The 27946-nt window shown below is 37.0% G+C and overlaps 1 protein-coding gene across 1 annotated transcript in view; it reads left to right on the forward strand.

The window, feature by feature from the left end:
• Positions 1-27946, forward strand: part of chm (chameau) — a 341628-nt gene that overhangs the window by 217063 nt on the left and 96619 nt on the right. The window contains exon 7 of the mRNA XM_065222306.1: positions 17084-17241. Within this exon, the coding sequence (XP_065078378.1) occupies positions 17084-17241 (158 nt within the window). The remainder of the gene's footprint in view (positions 1-17083; positions 17242-27946) is intronic.

Consider the following 27946-nt stretch of genomic DNA (forward strand, 5'->3'; position numbering starts at 1 on the left):
AAACGTTAATTTCACTGGATTTTCTTATGAAAAAACTTCGCTGAATGTATTCAAAGGATATTCGTTATGCTTTCAGCTTCAATTTCTTTATATTTTTACCACTGAAAAAAAGCAATCTAGCAGAGTTTTCTTGGAATGAAACACACGCACTACAACATGCTGCTGATTTCGAGTTGCCGATGAAAGCACAGCTGTTTAACACGCAGCTCAAATAGAAAGTTGTTCTCACTAGAGAAGATTGGAGCTTTGTAAAAGCGTTTCAAAACAGTTTTTGACAATTCTTTTGACTAAAATTGTTAGAGCAGCTGGCAGCAAAAGATTGTAAACAAACCAATACTGCATATGTGTGAGTTCCTTAGAGAAAAAGGCTATATAGAAGGATGGTCGCTCCTTAGGTTGCCGAGAATACGTAAATTCCCTTATATAGTTCATTTTACATATTTTCCAAATATCTGGAATATAAATTTTCTTGTTTTTCGCCTGATGGAAATCAATCACTTATTAAATGTATTTCCGATATCCAATATAACCATCACAATTTCAATGTTGTCTTCTTTTTGCTTATGATGTGTCTGATTATATGCTCTTATATATTCTTGAACTAATTTATTTGACATTCAAGCATATTTTTCTACATTCATCAAGTATTATCAAAGTAATCCCAACACAAAAACCTGATGTTCGGTCACAAGGCAAAACAAATAGTGAAAATGTAATAACTTTCGTTAAACATATTACTAACAAATTGACTCTAGGATCCTCAGTACTTGTTAACCCTTAAATGCATAGTGTTGCCTATGTAAGTCTTTAAACATAATGAAACAAAAAAAATATTTTGGAAAACATGAATTGTTGTAAAAAATATTTAGAATATACTATCAAAGATACCCCGTTTTACGGTACCGTAAGACGAGGAAACTGATCACTTAAACTGATCACTTTGTACAGATAAACCTGAATATTTTTCTGAAATCTGTACTAGCAAATGCTTTTCTAATGTACGAATTTAATTTTTAAATTGCATGTTTAGTTTAATTTTTAGAACTAAAATTTAATGAAAAAATAAAATTTTCAACTGTAGGGTGAAGTGGATCATACAGGTTTTATGCAATGCAATATTCAGAAGTTAGCATTAATTTTTGATTTGTGTTCGCTAAAGAAGTATCTGGAATTAAAACAATACAAAAGTTGTGATACGAAATCGTTCATATTACGAAATCTGATTTCAGATTCGAATTCAACAACCCAAAAATAATTAAAATAAATAGTTTCGTCGAACACAGCACCAGCAAAAATGCTGGTTCTGGTACGATTTTAAGGAAAGTTAAAAGTAGCATATTTTAACACTTCCACAAAATTGTACATTTAGAGTGGTAGAATGCATGTGTGCATGTGTGTTTTTACATGCAAGTCAAAAGTTCATTTGATGTTGATTTACTCTTCAACGAATAAGGATATACATTTACATGAACGTGTAAATTTCAGTTTTAATTAATTGAATTTCAGATCATTAATTGTGTAATTTAATATTTGAAACCCTACTCCAGTTGGTAGTAGAATAAAATATTGATTTATTTGAATATTATCTAGTTCGTTAAATAAATAAACAATATACAATGATCTTGTTTTATGAGCTGAGTTGAATTAAACAATGCATGGATCTTTTCCCCCTTAGCAACTTGGGTAAAATTTCTCGTTGGTAGTTAAAAAGCAAAATCATTATATTTGTCTTCAATTAATCACTTACTAAGAAGAACAGTAAGCGGGCTTCAGATATCCTCGTCAGTTAAGGCACAGTATTTTCAAGCTGGGTGGAGGCGGTGGGTTAGATTTTTCAATAGATCTTGAAAATCTTTTGGATTTGTCATTTTCGTCCCACTTCCCTTGACCTAGCGTATCATTGTGGTAGCCACAAAATATACACAATTAGATATTCGGTGAAAAGTTACAGGAAATCTGTGAAAAAATCACCGAACTGTTTACCGAACGTTCAGCTGTTGAGATTTCGGTAAAATTTCACAGATTTCGGTGAAATAATCTTAGTGTGTACAACCGTAAACATGTAAATGTCATCTCGGTCTCTCATTAAAACGTCGTTTGAACTGTCTGGCGCCATTATTGACAGAATAAAGTACTGAGCTTCCAAAACCTTGTACAGTTAGAATGATCCAGCCGTGAGCCGTGCTTCATTTTTTTGGTTCATTGTACAATTCTGCTAGCTTCGATTTATCATAGAGTAACTATTCCCAAGTAACATTGAAATTTATATTAAGGTTTTAAAACATTTTTCAATGCCAAATCATGGTCTACAATAGGGGTATGCAGTATGCAAACCCTACAACAGCGAAACAAATCGAAAACTAGCCTTTTATTCAATAGAATCCTTTACAATTTGGATTTTTTCGCCTTATTGTAAACGAGTGGTCCTGTAAGACCATATGAATTCATTTTTTGCCTCATTAATTTCAAAATTTTCCGTAATCATAAATTTAGTTCTGACCAATATACGATACGAAACGATTTTTTTTATTTCCGCCAATAACAATAAGAAACAGCAAATATTGTATTCAACTGAAAGATCTGGCCCACAAAACCATTTTCCGCATGTTCAACTTCCATAATTCTGCTGTTTCCATAGCCAAAACTCACATGTTACTTGAAATTCCGTACTCTTCCGTCTTATACTCTTAGTCTACAAGCCTATGATAAATCCATAATTGTTACTTGGGTGCCAATATATGCGATTCTGTGCTAAAGCTCAAGCTAAGTAAATAAGATCTAGATTCACTTGAGGAAATGATGCGATCTTTTGAAGCGGTCCTTAAGGGGGCTGGGATTTAAATTATTATATTTCGGTAGTCCGCATCGTGCTCTCTTGCCGTGCGGATCTATTTGCTTTTTGCTGAAGAAAGTGTTAGTACTACCTAAAGCTACAACAAATTTAAACAGCACTTTTCAGTGCTCAACCTGTAAAATTTCTCCCTTTTTCAACTCTTATTCCTCTTCGATTCTTGATTGGACCCTACCCGAGGTAATCTTTATTGGATATCGATTTGGAAAATTCCTCTTCGATCCTTCAGATTCTTATAGTAATCTGCTTGGAAGTCGATTTGGATAAAAATTTACTGGTGCCATGGCGCCTAAGTGCAAAAGAAAAGGGCACACTCTTGATCCCCCTTCTGATGAAATTAATTTGAGCAATCAATTTGATTTGCTAACGGATGATGAGAATGCTAGAATGATCCATCATCCAAGAAAAATTCTAGTAAACTTTCCCGGCTTAATGCCAAGAAGGAAAAGATTCCCCCTATTGTGATAACCACTACCGATTTCCATGCTCTTCGCATGGAACTTTTGAACGTGAAGGTTAAGTTTTCACTACAAATTGGACTTCGAGGTGAATGCCGTGTATTGGCTGAAACCTTGGACGGATTTAAATGTCTTCTCAAGTATCTTACTGAGAAGCAGCACAATTTTTTTTACTTACGACACCAAAACTGAACGTGTGTTCAAGGTTGTCATGAAAGAACTGCCCAGTGGTGAATCCCTCCCTGGATCAGATCAAAAATGAACTGGCCAAATTATTTGGAGTTGTGTCACTCCAAGTGATCAAAATGAAAATGAAATCCCGTCCTGGCGATTCGCGCAACGGGATTTCGAATGATTTTTATTTAGTTTACTTCAAGTCTAGTGAACTAAACAACCTTAAGGCCTTAGAAAAAGCTAGCCTTATGCTCCATGTCCGAGTGAAGTGGGAACACTTCAGGAAGACTGGAGAAAATTTCCAAAACCTCACCCAGTGCCGTAAGTGCCAGGGTTGGGGTCACGGAACTAAAAATTGCTACATGCCAGCTAAATGCATGAATTGTGGTGATTCCTCTCACGTAAAGGAACACTGTCCCGTGAAGGAAGATCCTAAGAAATTTAAATGTTCTAATTGTGGTGAAAACCACTAATCCAATTTTTGGGAATGTAAGACTCGCAAAGCGATCCTACAATCTCGTTCTAAGCGACACGTTCCCGACCAGGTACACATTATTCTGCTGTTAACAACGGTCAGCGAAGAACAAATTCTACATTCGTACCCGTAGGAACAAATATCACACCTGCTTCAAATTTTTCATCTATACCTACTTCCCTCGCTGTCAACAATTTTCAGCGAGTTATTGTTATATGCTGCTATTGTATCGGATAGAAATCAAAATACTAACCAACGTAATTCTAACGGAAATTTTGAAAATTTTGACTTAGGAAGCATTACTGGTCCTAAAACGGAATTTTTACAGAAATCATTAATTGACAAGATTACTGATATGCTTAAATCTAACTCCATGTTTGATGCTATTCAAACTGGAGTAAAATTTGCGAACAATATTGTCATGACTTTGAAATTCAGTAATGGATTTTAAATCATTAAATATTTTAAATTGGAATGCTCGATCTCTTAAAGATAATGAAGACGAGCTATTTAACTTTGTGTGAGTTCATAACGTGCATATTGCCGTTATAACTGAAACGTTCCTTAAACCTGACCATAAGGTTAAGAGGGACGCAAATTATTTTATTTATAGAAATGATCGTAATAATGGAGCCTGTGGTGGCGTTGCCATCATTGTTCATAGAAGAATTAAAAAAAGATTTATTTCTTCATTTGAAACCAAAGTTTTTGAAACTTTGGGAGCTTCTGTTGAAACAAAAAAAAACTTACAACAGCTATAAAGCTGCCTATTTGCCATTCCAATGCGTAGGCCAGCAAAAGAATTTTCTCAAGGGTGACCTTCAGAAACTTACTCGTCATAGGTCTAAATTCTTCATTATTGGTGATTTTAGTGCAAAACACCGCTCATGGAATAATGCTCAAAGCAATTCCAATGGTAATATTCTGTTTGATGATTGTTCTGCAGGTTATTACACTATTCAATATCCAAACAGCCCAACATGCTTTTCTTCTGCAAGAAATCCCTCCACTATTGATTTGGTCTTAACTGATTCATGTCAACTTTGTAGCCAACTGGTTACCCATGCTGACTTCGGTTCTGATCACCTTCCAGTAACTTTTGAAATATCCCAAGAAATAATTTGTAATCCTAACAGCTCTACTTTCAATTACCATAGAGCTGATTGGGAGCAGTATCGAACATTTATGGAATATAACTTCGATCCAAACATTCCTTTGCAAACCAAAGACGAAATTAATTATGCTCTTGAATCTCTGACTACTTCTATAGTTGCAGCAAGAGCTGCCTCAATACCAAAATGCGAGGTTAAATTCGATTCAATTATAATAGACGACGATCTTAAGCTCTTGATCCGTCTTAAAAATGTCCGTAGGAGACAATATCAAAGAACACGCGATCATGCCATGAAAGTTATCTGGCGGGATTTGCATAAACAAATTAAAAAACGATTCTCTGCCCAGAGGAACAAAACGTTTGAAAATAATGTTTCCAAATTAGACCCGAGTTCCAAACCCTTTTGGAAACTCACAAACATTTTGAAAAAACCTCAAAAGCCTATTCCAGCGCTTAAAGAAGGTGGTAACATTTTGATCACAAATTTGGAAAAGCTCAGAAACTTGCTAAGCAATACGAGAGTTCCCATAGATTCAGTTTGGGTCTTACTAGTCCTATTGAGAATCAGGTTGCTCGGGATTATCTTAATATTTTCTCTCGGGAAAATATTTTTGATGATTCCTGGGGGACTGATTTGGACGAAGTAAGGTCTATAACTAAAAAGTTTCATAATATGGAAGCTCTAGGTGATGATGGAATTTTTTATATCCTCATCAAAAAACTACCAGAGAGTACCTTGTCTTTCTTGGTAAAATTATTTAACAGATATTTCCATTTGGCATCTTTCCTGATAAATGGAAAAATGCAATTTTGAAGCCGGATAAAAATCCAACTGAAGCTTTTAGCTACCGTCCAATAAGTTTGCTTTCTTCAATAAGTAAACTTTTTGAAAAGATAATTTTAAATAGAATGATGCTTCATATCAATACGAACTCAATTTTTGAAGATGGGCAGTTTGGATTTCGCCATGGGTATTCAACTACTCAAATCTTTGTTCGCTGATGACACAGGCATTTCCGCAAAAGGAAGAAGTCTTCGTGTTATTTGCAGCAGACTGCAGAAAAGTTTAGATATTTTCTCTTCTTATTTACAAAAATGGAAGATTTCTCCCAACGCTTTCAAAACTCAACTTATAATATTTCCACATAAGCCTAGAGCTTTCTTTTTGAAACCTTGTAGTTGTCACATAGTCACTATGAACGGTGTTCCAATTTCCTTGTCAAACCAAGTGAAATATCTTGGATTAGTACTTGATCAAAAATTACCTTTTAAATATCACATTGAGGGCATTCAAGCCAAATGTAACAAATATACATAAAAAAAAATATATTTCGGTCTGTAATCAAAAACGGTAGCCACTAGGCCACCGGGCCCCTTGCATATCAACAAATCACTGCGACCGTCGATCGTTTACTCGTTCAAGCCCGGTGAAGTTCAGCTATTTAAACGAAATGACGTTTCTGGAAGGTAACTATCAACTTTTGTGCATTTTACCCCCAATTAGACTCACAGCAGAAGAATGTTGTCACACCACTAAATGATAACACCGTTTCAATTGATTGATTTCGTAGCTACAATTTTAAGTAGCGGGGACGTATTTCGGGGTGATGTATTGAATAATCAGGTTTTCAACTACGGCTAGTTAACCACTACTCAACAAAGTCATTACACGTGTAATGGAACAATCCGAGAATCTGAAAGTTCATCCTTTTATGATTTTTGACTAGCTTCTTTTTAAGTCTGAAATCTCGCAGTGTGACAAAAAAATCAATGTCAGTCTCAACCTTCCGATTTGCATGAAATGTTGCATGATTGTATTATAATAAACATGTACATGTGCGCTAAAATTCGGTCATTTTATTTTACGATAAATCACTGCAGGAAAACGTCGCTATAATCGATATGACGACGCCTAATACAAAGTTGTAGTAAAATAGATAACAATTTTTTCGAACAATATACACGTTAAAAATTTATCTTGTAATTTTTATTAAAAATCAAACAAGTGTTTTAACAAAAATCGACCTTTATTTATATTCTGAAAATGTTAATAATATAGTAAAAAAACCATTTTGTTTTTTAAAATAATTCATAGAAGTCTATTTGGTGCTAGTGAAAAATAGTCCAAAACAGGGATGGCATAATCATAAGCAACGTGTAAAGTTGAAGCTGAGAGCGTAGGCCAGTTGAATTTCAGTTGAAAGCAACGCAAGACAGTCGCTCATTCCCTAGCCTCTCCGAAATCCAAATTGCGTATCTGAAAGTAAACCATTTGACTCGACCCATTTGTCTAGACGAAAAAGAATCATTTTCTCCAACAATTTCCGTATACAGCTCAGCATCGCGATGGGACGGTACGAGTTATAATCCGACACGGGTTTACCGGGTTTTTTTTCGAATGGCGATAACTCTTACTTGCCTCCAGTCATCCGGAACAATTGTTGGAAATTAATGATCCTTAGAATCCAAAATTCATGTTAAAAATAAAATCACATTAAATCTGAAATTAATAATAGTTAATGTTTATTCTATTTTATATGAATGTTTAATCTTAATTTAATTTTCTAATTAGATTTTTTTTTGTCAATTAAAAAAAGACAATTTTTACCGCCTTTAACTAGAAGTTGCACAGATTAAACTCTTAAACAGTCTTGAATCTTGACTGGACAGAACTATCCTTACAACAATGAAACAATTTATTTATTATCCTTAGTATATTATTTTCTCTGAAACTCAATGTGTTTCCAACTACCAGCATTTATACAGTTTAATCCAAGTACGAGCCCCGAAAACTTTCTAATTTCTCACAATCTTCATTTGAATTTTATATCCAGGATCTTGTCAAACAAGAAACCTTCCAAATTTTCCTAAGCAGGGCTACTGTGACCGTTTTTGGCTTCTGTGGTCCTTATCTCAAATTTCACATTTTGTCATCCTTAAACAAATGTATGTTTCAATTTATGTTATAAACGCTTTCACATAGTTAAAGATAGATCACAGGTCATTGTAACTTGTTCGGGGATTAGATTTGATATCGTGACCTTTAGCGTTAGAGGCATTGATCCTAACCACTATGCCGGGCCTGTCCCTTATGTTTCAAATGAGAATGAGACCGTAAGTGTGCCAAAAGTGGCATGCTTATCCTACTTATCATGGAAAGTAATTATAGTGCTAGAATTTAGTTTAAATTAAGTCTGAGATTGTACAAACTATTCTGTATATTGTTTTTCCTTAGTCTGTTATTTTGCAAATTTTGCGAAATCTCAAAGTGTTGAAATTTTTGTTTGGTTCTAGAGTCTTAAAAATGTTTCGGAGTCCGATAAATGTCAAGTGTCCTCGAATATTGATTTTGTTATGATTATTGATTTACAAAAAAAAAAAATAGTTCAAAATCTAAATTTTTACGATTTTGAAGCTTTAAAAATATTGTCTGTTTGGATAAAAACCGTAGCGTAGCGACAATGTGTAAGTCCCTGAATCTTTAAGAAATCTCTATGCATGGGATCTATGGAAACTATTCTAATGCCGACAACTCGGTTTTCTTTCCCTGGTTCTAAAATATTTTCAAGTCTTACATTTCTATTACAATTTATAAGTTTATTCAACATAGGGCATATAGGCCTTATTGATTACTTGGGCATTTTCATTAAACAAAATCTTGTACAATACAATACAACAATTGTTAAATGTGCATTGAGAATATTTTCAATAGATAAGACAGTCACCCTGTTAAGCTTCTTTAAATTCATGATTATTATTATTATGATGGTATCACTGCACTATCCCAAAACTCATCGAACCCATTGCGAGCTGTGTGTGACTGACCACCTAGTTGGGAAACCTACGGCAATGGAAATGGCAATGCACATCGCACCCACCGAAATACATAAAACAACCTTCCCTTTAGGTAGGTTCAGTTAGAATGTGTTGGTGTCCCCACATCGTGAATGAGTGAGCAGCAGGGATTCAGGAACAGGAAAACTCTCGCGAATACATCCATCGGTTGCTCGTAAATGCGTTCATTACACTTCCCTTGGCGGAACCTACCTCCATACATACCACACAAGAGCCGTTTGTTTCTGAGTGAAGGACACATAGGACCACTTTGCGCATGTCTTGGTACGAACGTATACAGTCAACCCAGCCGACCCGGGGCATAGCCTATCGTGCACTCGTATAGACACATACGATACGTTGTGTATACCTGCATCATGACATGGGTCGTTACGGAAGGAACAGGGACAAGGTCGGGGGTTTTCGTCGGCTTTCCAGGAAAACCGTGGCGACGCATTAAGGGCGCCACACCAACGCTGCGCATTATTGGCGTAGGTTCGGGTTTTCTCCGGCTGGTGTCTGGCTTGTTTTCCACTGCCACCAGCGCCCCGCATCGGGTGGAAAGGCACAAAAACAACCCGAGTCGTACATCAACCCTGCTCGTGTGTCTCCATTTACTGCCTGCCTCGCACACAACGCCTATGCGTCGAATTTTCCATCGCTTTGTCGTCTGTCTGTCTCGATTTTTCCAAACCTCCGGTCCGTCTGTCTTTGTCCAAAATAAGCTGACCAAATGATTTCTAGTTTTGTTAATTTAATTTTAGCTCAATGATATATTTTTATGCATGAAAGATTCTCACATTTTTTTCTAAACTCTAACTGAAAATCCATCTTAGTCAACGGACCATATATAAATTCCATGCTGCGCCATTTCGGTTCTTGACTCAGAAAATTTTCCATTCTCCAAGTGCAATTTTTTTCTTCTTGGAACGACGATCGGAAAAATCCATAACTGTAATCATTCTCACTGTGAGGATGACGATGACGCTGATGATGATGGTAAATGGTGCAGCAGTGGTAGTCGAGAAATGTGTGTTCATATAATTTCTTTTTGCCAGCAAATTTCCATTTCCCGTAATGGGACTCGGGTTCAAACAAGGAGATCTGTATTAAATTAGCAAACAAGACCGTCGTCTTTAGCGGGGGTGGGTAAGTCTTGCCAAATGAGAACAGCACTAATCTTGGAAGAGTCTGCCCATTTAACTTCTCTCTCCTACGCAACGCCCTATCAATGGTGAAGCGAGTCGAGACAAATGTCTGCGATTTTTTTTTTCGAAGTACGTAGGCATTGGCTTGTGGTGGGAAGGCTAGTGTAGTGAGCGTTTAGGCGTTGGTTTTTGATGTTGGCCAATTTGGAGGTGAATGATTACATTAGCTGCTTTCAGTTTAGCTACCGGGGGCTTAGATCGGACTCCTTTTCAATCATGCAATACAATCATAAATTGTTGGCCATTGTGATAGGAACCACAAATTAATTTTTTCAGCATTTGGACATCTAGAACTAAAGTTAAACGGATACTTGCGAAACTTAAAATGCTTCCGTGTAATTTCCATACAAATGTCTAACCATTTGCGCGACATCTAAACCTTCATCAATACTAACAATTTTTTGCAAAGACTAATATTTTGGGGTAATAAATCAAACTGGATAGGGGCCTAAAAGAAATCTTCCACTTTTTTTCAAAACGAGAACCTTCTATAATGAAGCATTAAAAAAAAAAAACGAAACACCCTACTGACCAGTTACGAGAAGTACAAATCTTTGTTCGTTCGTGTCAAAGTGTGTATTGCAAACAAGGATGCCAGGTGCATTAAGCACCAATGCTACCGACGCCAGGGAGGCAGCTCCCCTACCTATCGACCCATCAACTCATGAACCGGAGACCAACGGCTTTACTTTCCTTCCGAAGAAAGGCGTGATCAGAGATGTTACGCCCCAGAACATCCCGGTGGTGCCGACTGGGATTGAACCCAGGCCTGCTGGGGTGAGAAGTAATCACACTTACCACTACACCACCGGCACCGCTAATTTCAGATTTATAAACTGAATCTTTACAGTAGAAATTCGTTAAAGTTCAGGAATCGTTGTAGAACTTCTAGAAGCTTCGTGGATCTTAAAAAAACTTTTGTAGAACTTAAGGAAACTTCGTAAAAATTTTGAGGAATTGCGTAGAACACCAGGAAACTTAAAGAGCAGTCAAAACTTCCTAGATGATCAGGAAATATCGTAGAAATTCAGGAAGCTTCATAGAAATCCGGGAAGCTTTAAAGAGCTTCGTAAAAAATCAAAGAACTTTGTAAAACTTCTATGTAGGAACTGAGTACAAGTTAAGGGAGCATTGTAGAAGTGAGTGATTTTTTTTTAAATTTAAAAGTACTTCGTAAGAGTTCAATGACTTTCTGTTAATTTCAGGCGATTTCGTTGAGGCTTCATAGTATTGGAATATTTTAGAAAATTCCGCAGAAGCTCAGGACACTTTAGGGAACTCCGTAGAGATGCAGCAAACTTCGTAGTTTTTCAATGAACTTTGTAGAAGTTTAGAGAATTACGTATCAAATTTCGGAAAGTTCGTAAAACATCATAGTAATGCAGAGAATTTCGTAAAAGCTCAAATTTTGTAAAAACTCAGCAGGGAATTTCGTAGATGCTCAAGGAATATCGTAGTAGTTGCAAACTTATTTTAACTTCATGGATCTTCGCATCAGTTTAGGGCAATGATGCGTGGTGCTTGGATCTCTATGATGCAACAACCTCAGCTTGAATTTATTTTTGAATTACGAATGTATGGCTGAAATGATTGGGATACACGCATAATTCAGCTTAAAATATGATTACCGAACAAAGAACAATTTAGCAGAAGTTTGTCAAAGGAATTACTTTGAAAAGTTCAATTGAAATTCAGGGACTGCCAAGATGTTCAGGAATTTTCGTAGTACCCTCTCCATGATGTTCAGAAAAGTTCGTAGAGTGGTTGTGCGACTGGTATGATGTGTTCCAGAATGATACTGGCATTCTTAGGCTGGTGGGAATCGAAACGTTTTTATATTGTTCGTATATGTTCTGAGTTCTTGGTAGAATTAAGAGCGCTTGAATTTAAAAATATGGGCCTGGGAAGAAGTTAAGGAAGCTTCATAAAAGTTGAGAAAATTTTCAAGTAGCTAAGGGATCCTTGTGGATGGTCAGCAAACAATGTATGAGTTATAGGAAATTCGAAATGGCACAGCATACTTGGCAGAAATCCAACGAACTTCCTGTAAATTAAGGAAAGTCTGTAGATGTTCAGTGAACTTCATAGAAATTGATGGATCTTCCCTGAAGTAAGCGGAACTTCATAAAAAATTCTGGAAATTTTATTGAGGCTTAGGGAACATCGGAAAAGCTCAATGGATTGTCAAAACAGCTTTGTTTGAGTTCATTCATGGACCTGAGTTTTAGTTCAAGAAACTTTGTAGAAGCACAGGAAACTTCGTAGAAGTACACGAATCTTAGAGGACTGCGGTGACATTACCTCCGGCAGATTGATGAAAATCACTAATGTTAAACCTGGTGACCACAGCGAGTTCCAGCAGTAGCAAGCCCCAAGGGGAGCATCAAGTACTCCAAGGAGAGCTAGGTCTTGTGTTAAACCAGATGTTCACACCGAAATCCAGCAGTACTACAACCCAAAAAGGTCTGCAGCTTGGAAAGGCCAAAATGATGGTATTCAAGAGGTAGATCAAAAAACTCCATGACTTCGTCAAGGATAAGAGCAACGTCCACAAGGCAATAAAGAAAATGGTGATGTGTATCAAATCCGCTATGATTGCTGCCGAAAGGACAATGATCGAGGCCAAGGAGAAAGCAACGACTAAAGAACAGAAGACGCCGAAGGGACTCTGAAATCCACGCTCGGAGAAGAGGAAAAGGGAAACGCCAGGAGAGGAAGAGGAGTTGAAAAAACCCTAGAACAACACAGAATAAAATCCTTTGGAAATTTTTCAAGTCTTCAGGATGATCAAGTTATTATTCTAAAGACCTTCAACTGTTGTCTCTTAGATATTTTTTTTCAAGACGACAGGTTGATCAGAAAGTATTTAAAAGATAAACAGCTGATCAAACATTTCAATAAAGTCGTCTGGATATTCGAGACTTCAGGTTGTTTACACATTATTATGAAGATCAGCAACTGTACACAAATAGATCCAAAATGGCAGATTGATCGGGAAGCATATTTCATTAAAAAGCTCATAAGCTGTGAAAATTTCAACCTGGACACTTAAACATGAACAAAAATCCTTAAACAACAACATTTTTACAAATTTTTGAACTTTTCGTGTATTTTTTTTTGAAATTTTGTACAAAAACTGCATTTATTGGACTTTTAAAATCTTTTTTGTACAAAATTTCACAAAAACCAATTTTATACAAAAAGTTTGACCAAATTTGTTGTTTAAGGATTTTTGTGTCCAGCTTGAAACGTTCACACCTTTTTTTACTTTTTAATGAATAATAATTAAAAGAATACTCAAGACGGTCTAAAAGGGATTTAAACACTCCGAATACTGTGGGCAAAATACTTTACACCGACTACGAAGCCTCCGAGAAACGTGTAACGGCAAGTTTGCAATGGCATAACTTTGCCATTTCTTGATGAATTTAAAAAAAAAAATGTGGCACCTCAATAACTCCTAGGGTCTGTAGATTATTTTGTTCGTGAAACTAGAATCGTCTAACTTTTTTTTAGCAAGAGTCGTTACACTTTTTTAAAGGTGTGTTTATGGGTTTTGCTTAAGATCCATAATTTAGATTAATGGACACAAATGTTCATAATTAGCCAGAATAAAGTCATGGTTCCTTTGTATGGAACCTGGAGACAACGGAACGGTCCTCGAAAGATCTGGAACATCAGTAAAAGTGCTCAATCTAGGAAACTGATCCTAGAGCTCCGCGGTTTTTTTTTCGAAAACACTTGGAACTGTCATATATAAATTAATTTGGGGTCATGACATAACCATGTACCTAGGAGGCCATGGGACCGTCCTCCAGAAGATCTGGAACATCCATAAATGGTCAATCCATGAACCTGATCCTAACTCCGCGGTTTTTTCGAAAACATTAGGAACTGTGATATAAGTAATAATTTGGGGTCGTGACATAAACATGGACCCGAATGACCATAGTAACGTCTTCCGGAAGATCCGTAAAAGTGGTCCATCGATGATGCTGATTCTAGAGCTTCGCGGTTTTCTCGAAAACACTTCAAACTGCGATATATGAAAGAAGTTGGAGTCGTGATACAAACATGATTGTTGATGGCCATTGGACCGTCATCCGGAAGATCCGGAAGATCCGAAACATCCGTAAAAGTGGCGCATACATGAAACTGTGAAAAAACCGTGATTTTTTTTCGAAAACTATGGAACAGTGATATAAGATAGAATTTAGGGTCGTGACATGAACATGGACCATGGATGGTCATGGGACTTTTCTCCAAATGATCCCGAACATCCGTAAATTGGTCAATCTGTGAAACTGATCCTAGAGCTCAGCAGTTATTTTTTAAACACAGAAAGAATTTTGGGTTGTTACGTAAAAATTAATCCTGATGGGCATGGGACATTCCGGGTCCATGTTTATGTCTCGACCCCAAATTCATTCTTATAACACAGTTCCTTATAGTTTTTAAATAAACTACGAAGCTCTATGTTCAGTTTTATGGATTTACCACTTTTAAGGATGTTCCAGATCTTCCAGAGAACGGTCACATGGCCATCCACGTTTTTTTATTTTTTTGTCTTATATCACAGTTCCAAGAGATTAATAAAAAAAAAACGATGAGCTCTAGAATCAGTTGCATGGATGAACCAATTTTACGGATGCTCTGAATCTTCCGGAGGATGGTTCCATAGCCATCCGGAACCATGTTTATGCCACGACCCAAATTTATTTCTTATATCAAAGTTCCTACTGTTTTCGAGAAAATCGCGGAACTCTAGGATCAGTTTCATGGATGAACCACTTTTACGGATGTTCCGGATCTTTCGGAGGATGATCCCATGGCTATCCGGGTCCATGTTTATGTCATGACCCTAATTTTTTTCTTATATCACAGTTCCTAATGTTTTCATAAAAAACCCGCGGAGCTCTATGATCAGTTTCGTGAAGTGACTAATTTTACGGATGTTCACCGTTTCGTTGTCTCCAGGATCCATATGTATGAACCATGACTGTATTCTGGCTAATTATGAACATTTGTGCTCATTAATCTACATTATGAATCTTAAGCCTCTTGCCTCTTTTCCTTACAGTTTTCCTCCACCGTGGAAATGTTCATGGAAACCATTTTTCAGTTAATATTTGTTTATGGATTGCTAAGATAATTTCCTTATCATTTCAATAAACAAGTGTTTTTCTACGATACTTGGTTCTTGAGTTACGAATTTTCAAAGTATGTAAATTTCGGGAATCAGAGATGTTGAAACACAATTTTTCGGGCCGTTAGTTTTTTTTTAAACCGATAGAAGACGCCACTCTAGGGAAATATAAGAAGTATTGAAGCATGATAAAATTCATTAGAAAAATTTTCACTACCCTGATAATGATTTTTCTAATTTTCCTAACCGTGATCATTTTCGTGGTTAATTTTTTTCAGATTTTTTTTGGTAGATTGCTGAGATAATTTGCTTATCATTTGAGTTATGAATTTTCAAAGTACGTGATGCTCGGGGAAATCCGAAAACTTCAGATAAAGTTTTCTGGTAAAATTAACCACCCCGAATTCATTGAACTTTTGTTTAGTTCATATAATCATAAACTACAATTGTGGGCAAAACCCTTGACCCTTTGGCCCAAACCTGTCCGATAATAATAAAAAACCCCTGACTGCTTCCAACTCTATCCAGCAGGTGCATTCCGGATTCTGGTGGACCAAGCTTATGTGCGTCAATTTTTCTTATTCTTATTCTTATTTTTGAATTCCAAATTAAACTTAATGCTTTCACAAAATTTGTTTCCTTAGGTTTCATGTGGGCAAACACAAATATATCATCCAGCCTCGACTTTTGGAAACCTTCCTTCCGATCTTACAAGTATAAGGCGTGACCATCTTCCCTTTGTTGTTCATTATCCCTGCAGAAAACCGTAGAACATGCTGCAATTGTAGCGTGGAAGCCGCTTGCTCCTTTGACAGAAATCTGACATCATGCGCGACACGGCCATGTCGCAGTGTAAATTTATTGATCCCTATGCGCCGCGCATCTAGAGAGCGTAGCCCACCTGAGCTGTCCCGGTTCGGTCAACGCATATGGCTTATACTGTACATACATGTACTCTTCTCATAAATATGGTCAAAAAGACATAATATTTCACGAAATTAAAATTCCTTTGTAGCGTTTTGCCGACACGCATGCGGATTATTTGGACGAGACAGCGAATTATTTGCTCTGCATCGCATTGTACTTAATGCCATTTCGGGAACTGTGTGGTTCCTGTTGCTATTATGGTAGCACATAAATCCCCGTTTAATATGAGTTTATTATGGCTTCGGTTTCCTTTTATCAAGAGCTGCATCGTCGCACTTTTGAAATGCGGTTGCACTTAATCCGGGGTGAATTATGGCGTTCGCGTTTGAATCACTTTTTCCTTCACTGCTGCCGGTTTATTTGGGTCGGAACGGAGAAAAGCTGGTTTGTGAGCTGAGTTTGAAACGGTTAACAATAGAATATTTACTACAACAACAGTGCGAATAACGTTGAATGGATTCTGGTCGTGACAAATAACTTTCTAATGAAATGTTATTTACAGATGCACAACAATAACTGGTGGATGGTAGAGAATTTCAGGAATGACACAACTCAGACAGCTAAATATATGTATGCCTCTATCACGTGCCTGAGCAACTTTGCGACGGATAGTCACCGACGGCATCCGAGATGCGTTGATTCCCGCGTGACTGGCGGCAAAGCCGTGTCTTTCAGTTAAATGTTAAAAATAAATCTTCCGTGCAAATAAACTTTAATTTTGGTCTCACTTGCTGCCGTCTGAGATGCTTGCTGTCCTTTTGGAAAACAAATATGTTGCCTTGTTCGTTTATGTTTAGAAAACCGTCAACAATGGGTCAGACTACCGGTGTAACAATACATATAAGTATTTTCGTCTGGAAGTTAATTCAACGGTATTTGATTTTGCTTCGTTACAGGCTACATGCTGACACGTGTTGAGGGAAAGATTGGATCTCCGGAAAAACCATTGTCCGATCTTGGGCTGATCTCGTATCGATCGTACTGGAAGGATGTGCTGCTGGCGTACCTCTGTTCGCGACCCGGGACAACGCTCAGCATCAAGGACATATCGCAGGTAAGATTTTAAGAAGCTTTCTTAAGTAAGCTCAAAGTGCTGGTATCAGTACTTTTGTTCGATGGTAAGACATTCTAACAGCGATGAGCTACTAAATCTTTGGGAAGGCACGTTTAACGGGATATGCCTAAGCAAAGCAAAGCAGGACAATTAATATATCTTTGAATCAGGTCGAACACAAACAACAGCTCCCTGGGCATTGGCATAACCTTGAGGATTGCTTAACTGCAACCAGGTCCCAGGGCTTGTCTGTATCAGAGGCAATGTTATAATAATGATGATGATGATGGTCCCACCTCTTACCCCTACAAAGGTTTGAGCTGGACGATTTATCTTTAAGATAATTAAATATGACATTTTAACCAGGATGGCAAACAAAATCGAACTGGTTTCAGTTACAGATATAAATTCCCTCTAGAGTTTACAGTTGCTTCACAGCGATATAAATGTGGAAAAGCTCAGGTGTCCACCTCTTAGTTCGCCTTTTTGTCCACCTAAAATATTCATAAGTATTACAAGCAATCAAGAGTTAATGAACAATCAATAAAGCATCCTATTACACTAGTAACCCCGCAATCTGATGCTATCATAATTTTCAGCAATGTCAGGAATGCTCACGAACCCCCAACATTTACCAGAAAACTTACTAAAAACTCAAGTTATCTTCCAAATAAGCTTCAAAATTGCATTTTTTTTATCAAATGTTAAATTCAGTCCTCTATATCCGTAATACGCGCGCGAGGCTCAAACCTTTGTAGACTACTATTTTTTTTACTACTACTATTAAATCAAATATCAAAAATCCATCATCATCATCGTGGCGAACAAAATAGTTTTTGCAGTGCTACAATAATTATTAAAAAGTCGTCATAACAGCTATCCATACAAAATAATCCGTTAGAGATAAATTCGTCAAGATACATAATTTGTCAATTCATAAAAAAAAAATCACTGGATAACCGTTCAAAAGACAGTTTTAACGTGTGAAATGCAATGTCTCTTAAATTCTGCTAATGTTGTTGCCGTTTAATGTGTCTAGACATCGAATTGAAAACATTTATTCCTTTAAAAAATAATGAATTTTGTGAAGCACAAGTCAAGAAATGTGGTGTTCTTATTTCATCCGCGTTTCTAGTATTATATCTATGATAGTCACTTCCTCTTTCAATTCGATCACACAAATATCGAGGCAGCATACCGTTAACTACTTTAAAAATGAACACCATAGTCAAATATACAATTCTTTGCTTCACCGACAACCATTGTAAGGCGTCTAGCATCAAAGTTGAGGAAGTGAATCTATTACATCTCCCGCCAAGAGTGAAGCCAGAAGTACCAATCGAACTGTCAAGCGGGGTACCAAACAAGCAAAGTAAATAAACATTGTTGTTCCCACAGCCAGTGAACTACAAGAATTGCATTCATTACTGACAATATTTTAGTAACTTTAGATGAAAAACATTACTGTACCATTAGTACATTGTGGTATTTAAGGACTGTTCATTAATGAAAGTAGGCACCTGTTTCTCAAAGGAAAATATTTATTTTCGAACAAATTCATAAGTTTACTTTATATAAATGAACATCAACATACATATGACCGATTTCACGTGAGTTTGAATGTTTACTTCTCATTTCTGAGGAACGCTCGGACTTTTCTCTTTATACCCCCCCTTTAGATTCTGCACAACTTTCTTCTTAACTTTTCGTTGTGCTGCAGACCAAATTTTTTTTAAAGCATTCAACAGAGCTTGCTTCTCTTCCATCTTTCTTAAGATGCCGTTTAATTATTGCCCAGTATATTTCGATAGGACGCAGTTCAGAGCAGTTTTCGGGATTTTGGAATTTTTCGACAAAATCGACTTTTTCCTTCTTGAGCATTTCCAACGTAGCAGAAGCACAGTGAGCAGATGCCAGATCCGACCAAAACAATGTAGGATCCGTATGCTTTCGGTAGATGGATAGAAGCCGTTTTTTGATGCATTCTTTTCTGTAATTTTCACCATTGATTGTGCCCGTTGTGAAATACGAAGAACTCTTCAAGCCACACAGGAGCAAATGGCTTGCCACACCAAAACCTTTTTTTCCAATTTTTTTTCGGTTCGGATGTATCGCACATTATCTGGTACATCTGTCCTCTGCTTAGCGTTGAAAAAATGCGGCCCGGGAAGCGTACTGGTATCCAATTTGACGTACGTCTCGTCGTCCATCAAAATGCAAATGGTTAGGCTTTTGAAGGAGAACGTCATACAAGTTCCGTGACCGTATTTTCGAAAAAGCTTTCTGTGAATCCGTCCTTTTGGGTGCTTTTTGCTTCTTGTAGGTTATGATATTGTTACGTTTTTTTTTATATTCTGCACAGTTCCGACGCTAATGTCCTTTTTTTTGGCAATTTCACGAACGGAACACGGTTTATGCGATTTCAACAGGCGTACTGCTGCCAGCTCTTTTTTCTGGTCCGATGCTCCCTTTTTGCGCCCAGATTTTGGTAAATCTTCAAGAGACACGTTTTTCCAAAATTTTTAACAATCTTGAACACTGTAGATTTACTGCACTTCACGCTTTTTGCCAATTCTCGAAACGACCACTTTTCGGAAAACCATTTGTGCAGAATTAATCTGCGAGTTGATAAGCTGATCAGACCCATCGTTCGAAATTTCTCACTTTTTTTCAGGTGTGCTGCCAAAATAAACAATGTTTTTACACACTGAGTGAAAATTAACAATTTTTTGTTGCGTTTTAAGACTAAACTATTGATAAACAGGTGTCCACTTTCTTGAATGAACAGTCCTTATAAGTTAAACCAAGCACTTATCTGAACATTTTTCAGGTTCTATAATTGTTTTTGTCTCCCAGAAGCTCCGTTATCGACATGAAATTTTTCACTTTTGAATGAAAGTCATCCGATGCTAACGCAAAAAATCTGGTTGCCGTTTACTCTGACGAAAAATAAATTACAAACAGTGCTGATTGTTCGCAAAATTTGCTCTTGGCGGGACTCTTATTGTAACATCTACTCTGATCTGTTTCTTTACATTTTAAAAGATGCACACTGGTGATGCCAGTTGTGATGTTGCGGACCAAAAGTTTACTGGAATTTAACTACTAGGGGAAATGTTGGCTTCGGCAATACCTTAACCTATTATCGTCAGGGGGTAAGCAGAGTCCTAGAGCACTCAAATTTGGACAACTTTGAGCAACTAGCTCTGAAACACAATGTATCCACATGCGAAAATTGAGTTACCCCCTGACGATAATAGGTTAAGGTATTGCCGAAGCCAACTTTTCCCCTAGTAGTTAAATTCCAGTAAACTTTTGGTCCGCAACTCACAACTGGCATCACTAGTGTGCATCTTTCAAAATGTAAAGAAACAGATCAGAGTAGATGTTACAATAAGAGTCCCGCCAAAAGCAAATTTTGCGAACAATCAAATAATTGTGAAGTTTGGAATTATGATTTTGACTATAAGTTGGTTTTCTAAATTATTTAGTCTATTGGCTGCAAGAATTAAAAAAAAAAATTAGGTTTAAAAAGTATGGAATGTGACATCACACAGGTATTACCTTTAAATTTGGCTTGATCGAGTAGCGAAGACGATAAATCTTTGAAGAAGACAACGATATTAACTATCTGCACGCTTGATCAACATATAGTCGTGATAGAGAAATAGAACATCATCTTATTTTCATCGAAATCAGAACCATCATAAAAGATTATCTGGAAAGCCCTATAGATACCGTATTCGTGATAATGTTTGCACCATTGAGCAATGTCAAAACTTTAAAAAAAAATCAAAAATTTCGTTTTCGAGTTTTTTTTATTTATTCAAATGGGGGATGTTTCTCAAAGTCTTGAACTATGTTAATCATCGATCAAGTTTCCACTTCGGGAATAACGGCCTCCACATGCTTCCGGAATGCACGGCAGGTTCTAATAATGTAGTCTGGATCCAATTCTCTCCAGGTACGGGTCAATGTTTGTCTGAGGCTTGCTGTACTCGAGTGGCGTTTAGAACAGGTCTTGGCCTTCATGACGCGCCATATTGAGTAATCCAGTGGATTAAGATTGAGGCTGGATGGCGGCCACATATCCTTCGCCCACAACGGAAGATGTTCCTGCAACCACTTCTGAGTGCGGTTCGAGGTGTGGCACGGAGCCCCATCTTGTTGAAATACAACATTTGGCTTCCGATCGCACTGTTCTTTGATCCACGGAAGAACATACTTACTTAAAATCCCGAACATACTTACTTAAAAAACCTCCGTGTTGACCTTGTCGCCTTCTGGAATGAACACCGGGTCAATTTTTTTTGCCATCGGAAGCCACCAATCCAAACACCATAACGCTAGCAGGATGCTTGGTCAGATACACGTTCTTGTGCTCGTCGGCCACGTCTTTTACCGGAAGAGAACTAATATACCGGTCGGTTCTGGAATTTGATACGGGATCGACGGTAAACATGCTCTCGTCGGTGAACAGAATTACCGGATTTTTTCGCTTAAGGAAGTTCAAGATTTTCTTGCATCGTTCGACTCGTAGCTCCCGGATGCGGTTGGTAATCATGTGAGTTTTTTTTCCGTGCCCTCGACTTCGCCCCGCAATCTTCCTTTACTATCTTCCGTGCCGTAAAGTCACTGATCCCGTGTTCCATTGACATTTTCCTTATTGAACGCACTGGATTCACCCGAATCTTCCTTTTGATAGCAGCGATAACCCTTGGAACCCGAGCTGACCTCGGACGACCTGTGGTCACCTTCGCGGATAGTTGTCCTTTCTTTTCTCAGTCTAAAACCCTTTTTTTAAATATAGATTCACATAGGTGCATCCACATTTTGTTTGTATTATAGTAACTACAGTAAACAGACTGATTACCGCCAGGTATCAAAATTGTCAAAAAATGGTCTATGTTTCACCATGGGCGGGATTTTTTTATTCTTAATATTTTGCGCTCAAATTTACACCACACTTTGGATAACTCTTCTATTAGATGTGTTTCGAAGGGAAAATTATTTGGACAAATAGTTTTTGAGATATGACCAGATGAGTTAGTGGTAGTTTTGAGCCTTTCTGGTGGAAAATCAATGCTATTTAATATTTATTATTTTTTTCTATTCTGAAGAAGTACATGAAAGTTACGTTCATGAATGGAAAGTGTGTTTTCAACAAATGAAAAATAAAAGTTCAACGTTTATTTTTCTTTATAACTTTAATAAAAAGAAGCATTCTTGCTCGTGAAATTGTATCAAAAAAATTAGATTAATTACTCAAATAAGGGTCTTATTCAAGCAGCAGCTGTCGTCTTCAACTTAAATTTTATATACCTGCTAATCTATCTGATTTCATTGTACTTCTAAAGCACAACGTTTTGGCTGTATCCTATAGGAAAGTATTTTTCCCTTTAAGAACCACAATTAAATTATGGACAGAAGTAACTAAATGAGCTATACAATCCTGCCCAGAACATGTGAAAAATAACATAAAAATCGTCAGCGTGAAGAAATTCAAGAAAAAATAAAAAAATAAATATAGGGGAAATGGATGTAATGTCGGCCTAAATGCCCCTAATTTAGGCCCATACATAAATTCAGCAATCAAGTAAATTTTTAATAGCGGCCAAAAATATCCATTAGTTGATCTAGATAAATTGATAAATAGCAGATTTTTAGCGATGGGTCCAATCTCAGATCTATAAGCCAACATTAGAGCCATTTCCCTATAGCATTGATTTTCAACTAGAAAAGCTCAAAACTACCACTCACTCATCTTGTCATATCCCAAAAACTATTTGTCCAAATCATTTGCTCTTGGAAACACATCAAGTAGAAGAGTTTTTCAAAGTATGGTGAAAATTTGAGCCCAAAATATTAAGAAATAAAAAATCCCGCCCATGGTGAAAATAGGCAATTTTTATAGTTTGGATACCTGCCGCTAATCCACTTGTTTACTGTAGTAAGAATCTACACTAAAAAACCTTCAAATTGACGTTCTAAGATCACGAATAGCTTATTTGGCTGTGGAGTAATATCTTCTGAAAGATGATTTTTTTAAATCTCGAAAATCCAGGGTTGTATGCGAGACGGATCTAGGCACTACAGAGCAAAATAAAAAAGGCGTCTGTTCAGAATGCCAAAATAAGCGTTTTGGCCAAGTTTGGCTAAAATCGGTGAGATCGACCACAGGTGGATTCTGTTTTTGATCTGATTGAATAGTGTTTCATTGACGATCGCTTCGAAAAGCTTTGGGATACAGGAAATAATAGCAATTCCTCGGTAATTTTGAATGTCAGATTTTTTGCCACTTTTGAAAATAGGCACTAGAAAAGAGCTTTTCCATGTTTTTGGGAAGATTCTAGAATCTAGTGACATATTGAAAAGCCAGAATAATGGAGCTGTAAGTTCCAGTGCCAGGCTCTTCATAAATACTGGTGGAATTCCGTCTGGTCCAGAGCCTTTGGAAGCATCCAAATTGTTCAAAGTTGCCATAATATGCTGCACATTAACTTGATTAACTTGTACAGTATGCAAAAAAAGTTTATCCACCCCCCCTACCACTTAACATTTTTTTTTTTTTTCTGGTGAAAATCAGTTTAATTTTATGAGTGTTCCGCCATGATTTATCAATTTATGTTTATTTATCACATTGCCATTGATAAAACGGCGTTTATAGCTTTTCTTGAGATTTCATGTGATAAATTATGAAAAATGGTAAAAAATTACGCAAAAAAAGTTTATCCACCCCCAAACGGATACTATGATTTAAGTGTGTTTTACAGAGTTTTAGTGTGTATTCTGCAACTTTATCGAATGTAAACATTGTGTCTATCTGTCATTTAGTGCTCTGAAAGTTTTCGTGCTCAAAATTTCAGTTTTGTGTTCAAAATTGGAAGTTATTTGTTTCAAAATGCCCAAAAAAGACCAAATTTCGATCAGTATCCGAAATTTGAGTATTGAACGTCACAAAACTGGTAAAAGCTACCGTGATATTGTTGATATTGTCCAGATTCACAAAGATACGGTCGCTAGAATTGTGCAGATGTACAAAAAGCGTGGTTCTATCTCACCAGCTAAGCGATCGGGGCGACCTTCAAAGACAACTGGCCGAATTGACAGAGCTATCGTGAAGAAGGCGGAGCTGGGCCGGGGACTATCAGCTCCGAAAATTGCGAAACAGATTGAAAGCGAGTTTTCCATTCAACTGACATCACAATCCGTACGAAATCGTCTTCATAAGAAAAGTCTTAAGGGCAGAGTAGCTCTTAAGAAGCCATGGTTGTCCGCATAAAATTTTAAAAAAAGATTGAAGTGGGCCCAGGACCACATTTCATGGACCATGACGAGACGAAACTAATGCTATTTGGGTCTGATGGTATCAATGGTGACCCAAATAGCATTACTTTCGTCTCGTCTGACCTGATCACCTTATTCCAGTCATCACTTGGCTTCTTAAGAGCTACTCTGCCCTTAAGACTTTTCTTATGAAGACGATTTCGTACGGATTGTGATGTCAGCCAAACGGAAAACTCGCTTTCAATCTGTTTCGCAAGTTTTGGAGCTCATAGTCCCCGGTCCAGCTCTGCCTTCTTCACGATAGCTCTGTCAATTCGGCCAGTTGTCTTTGAAGGACGCCCCGATCGCTTAGCTGGTGAGATAGAACCACGCTTTTTGTACATCTGCACAATTCTAGCGACCGTATCTTTGTGAATCTGGACAATATCGGCAATATCACGGTAGCTTTTGCGAGTTTTGTGATGTTCAATAATCAAATTTCGGATACTGATCGAAATTTGATCTTTTTTAGGCATTTTGAAATAAATAACTTCCAATTTTGAACACAAAACTGAAATTTTGAGTACGAAAACTTCATGAGCACTAAATGACAGATAGACACAATGTTTACATTCGATAAAGTTGCAGAATACACACTAAAACTCGATAAAACACACTTAAATCATAGTATCCGTTTGGGGGTGGATAAACTTTTTTTGCGTAATTTTTTACCATTTTTCATAGTTTATCACATGAAATCTCAAGAAAAGATATAAACGCCGTATTTTCAATGACAATGTGCTAAATAAACATAAATTGATAAATCATGGCGGAACACTCATAAAATTAAACTGATTTTCACCAGAAAAACAAAAAAAAAATGTTAATTGGTAGGGGGGTGGATAAACTTTTTTTGCATACTGTATATCACTAATACATTCTGGGATGAATTCAAAATAATCCGTGATCGTGATCATCTTCTGAAAAAGAGTGTAAATTTCTTTGAAGGAAATAGCAATATATATATACCCCCTCCGACGGGAGAGTTTGGTAAAGAGAGATGATCAAACCGATTTGTACCTTCCTAAAGTTGTCCTTGCTCGCTTTCCACTCTCTATATGCAATTTTTATACTGCTGTTCTCTAACGGAACTATTAATTCTATACCTTCATCTCCTCATCTATCGTTTAAAAATTACCAATAATAAATAACAGACTAATTATTTGAAATTAGCATCTTCAACTAAAGAAAAAAAGGTTAACTCTTCAACGTTTTTCGAATTTTTTTTCATAAAAAAGCTTATGGAAAATGCTTTCTTCTGTGGAATTTTAAATTTAACTTTTGCTTTTTGACATTTTTTTTTATATTTTTGTACTTTTTTTTATCAAATTTTGTAAGTCTCTCTAATAAAAAAAAATGGCATATAAAACAATTTTTTAGGCTTAAAAATTGTTTTCTGTGCTAAAATTTTCAAAAACTTCAAACATTTAGCTAAAACTTGTTGTTCTATGATTTGTGTTGATTTTCCAGTATATGACATGAACATTTCGCAGAAGATAGTATTTTCCATAAGCTTTCTTTTGAAATACAGTCAACTCTCCACAATTCGATGTCCACTAACTCGATGTTTAGTTATAGAACCATAGTAAAAATGATTCTTATGGCTACTGTGATAGCAATTTTGTATGGGATTGTTATTCTATAACCCGATAATTCTAGAACTCGATAATTCTATAACTCGATAATTCTATAACTCGATGGTCCCTTCAATATTGAGTTGTGGAGAGTTCATTGTATGTTCAAAAAATCTTGATTGGTTTTTGTTATTTAATACTCAAACACTTTTTTGGATTTTTACCCAAATTTCTTGACATTTTTTAAAGTGTATATTATTCCTGAAATGATATTTTTTTCATCAACTTTATTTTAGACGTCATTCCGATTGGAAGTAACGTTTTCGATCTATGATTTTTTTTCCTCAATTTGTTTATTTGTTAGGCTTAAATGTCCATAGGACTCCAAGGAGCTGAAAACCATTATTTTTTTTTTATTAACAATACATATTAATGAGGGACAATATTTATGAGTTCCTCTTGGTCTTCCTGTTAGGCGACATGAGCTTAGCTTCTGCTTTCAACTGTGCCCTCAAGTTCATTGTGTTTCGTTCAGCAGTGCCAGCCGTTTGTAGTAGTAGTAAAATTACGTTTATTTCTGTTAGTTGTGATTTTACATTGTTTTAACATTTTAATTGATTAGCCTAGCAGGCTCTTCATCTTTGTTTCATTTGTTATTTTAATTTACGTATTCACGTTTTTCTACTAGTTTACAGAATACCCCTTGGGGGGTGTGTTCGGTTTGAATTGAAAAAAGTGAAAACCTACCTAACTTCGAGTATAACTTAACCTAACGTGCTAGATCACGTATGATCTGATGAGTTGATCTCAGACAGGTATCTCTGAACCCTTCCAAGATAACTCTCCGTTCTTCTAATGTCTCAATTCCAGCCAGGAGGTGGATCTCAGAATTTCTAGTTCGCGGGGGACTGTTTAGGAACATCCTAAGGATCTTGTTCTGAATCCTTTGGAGTTTAAGGTGATGGCATTTGGCGCAACTCTCCCAGATTGGCATTCCGTATTCTATTACGGGAAGAATGATTTGTTTGTAGACAGCAAGCTTATTTTTCAGGGATAGAGTAGGCCTCCTGTTGATGAGTGGATACAGTGATCTTATCAAGATGTTACACTTGGTTTTCGTTTTATCAACCTGCTCCCTGAAAATCAGCTTGCTGTCTAGTGTTAAGCCTAGGTAGACTACTGAGCTCCGATGACCCTACCCTTGTAGACTATCGATGTGTCATCTGCAAACAGAGACAGCGATCCACCATCAGGGAGAGCTGGCATATCGGAGGTCAACAGGTTGAATAAAATGGGGCCAAGGATGCTTCCTTGTGGAACCCTGGCACTGATGTTGAAAGCATCCGATGTGATTCCATTCAGAGAGACTCGGAACGTCCTGCTCGATAGATGGTTATTTATTATCTTCACTAGGAAGATTGGAAGACCGTACTGCTGCAATTTCAACACCAGGCCATCATGCAAGACATTGTCGAACGCTTTTTCAACGTCCAACAACGCCATGGCAGATGTTTTCGACACATACTTGTTCCGTCTGAGAATGTTTGTTACTCTATTCAGCTGGTGGACGGTCGAACGACCTTTCCGAAAACCAAACTGTTCCTCAAGTAACAGGTTGTTTTCTTCGGCACATGTTAGCAGCCGGTGATAGACTGCTCTTTCGAACAGTTTTGATAACCATGAGAGAATGCAGATTGGTCGATAACTTGAGGAGAGGAGGGATCCTTCCCAGGTTGCCGGATGGGTATGACTTTGTAGAATGTGCAACTCAGATTTCAGTTTCAGATGCAGGATTCAGATTAGAT

This window comes from Ochlerotatus camptorhynchus, unplaced genomic scaffold (genome assembly GCF_037179485.1).
Source record: "Ochlerotatus camptorhynchus isolate MF236.1 unplaced genomic scaffold, CSIRO-AGI_Acam_v1.1 ptg000165l, whole genome shotgun sequence".
In the NCBI taxonomy this organism is placed as follows: Eukaryota; Metazoa; Arthropoda; class Insecta; order Diptera; family Culicidae; genus Ochlerotatus; species Ochlerotatus camptorhynchus.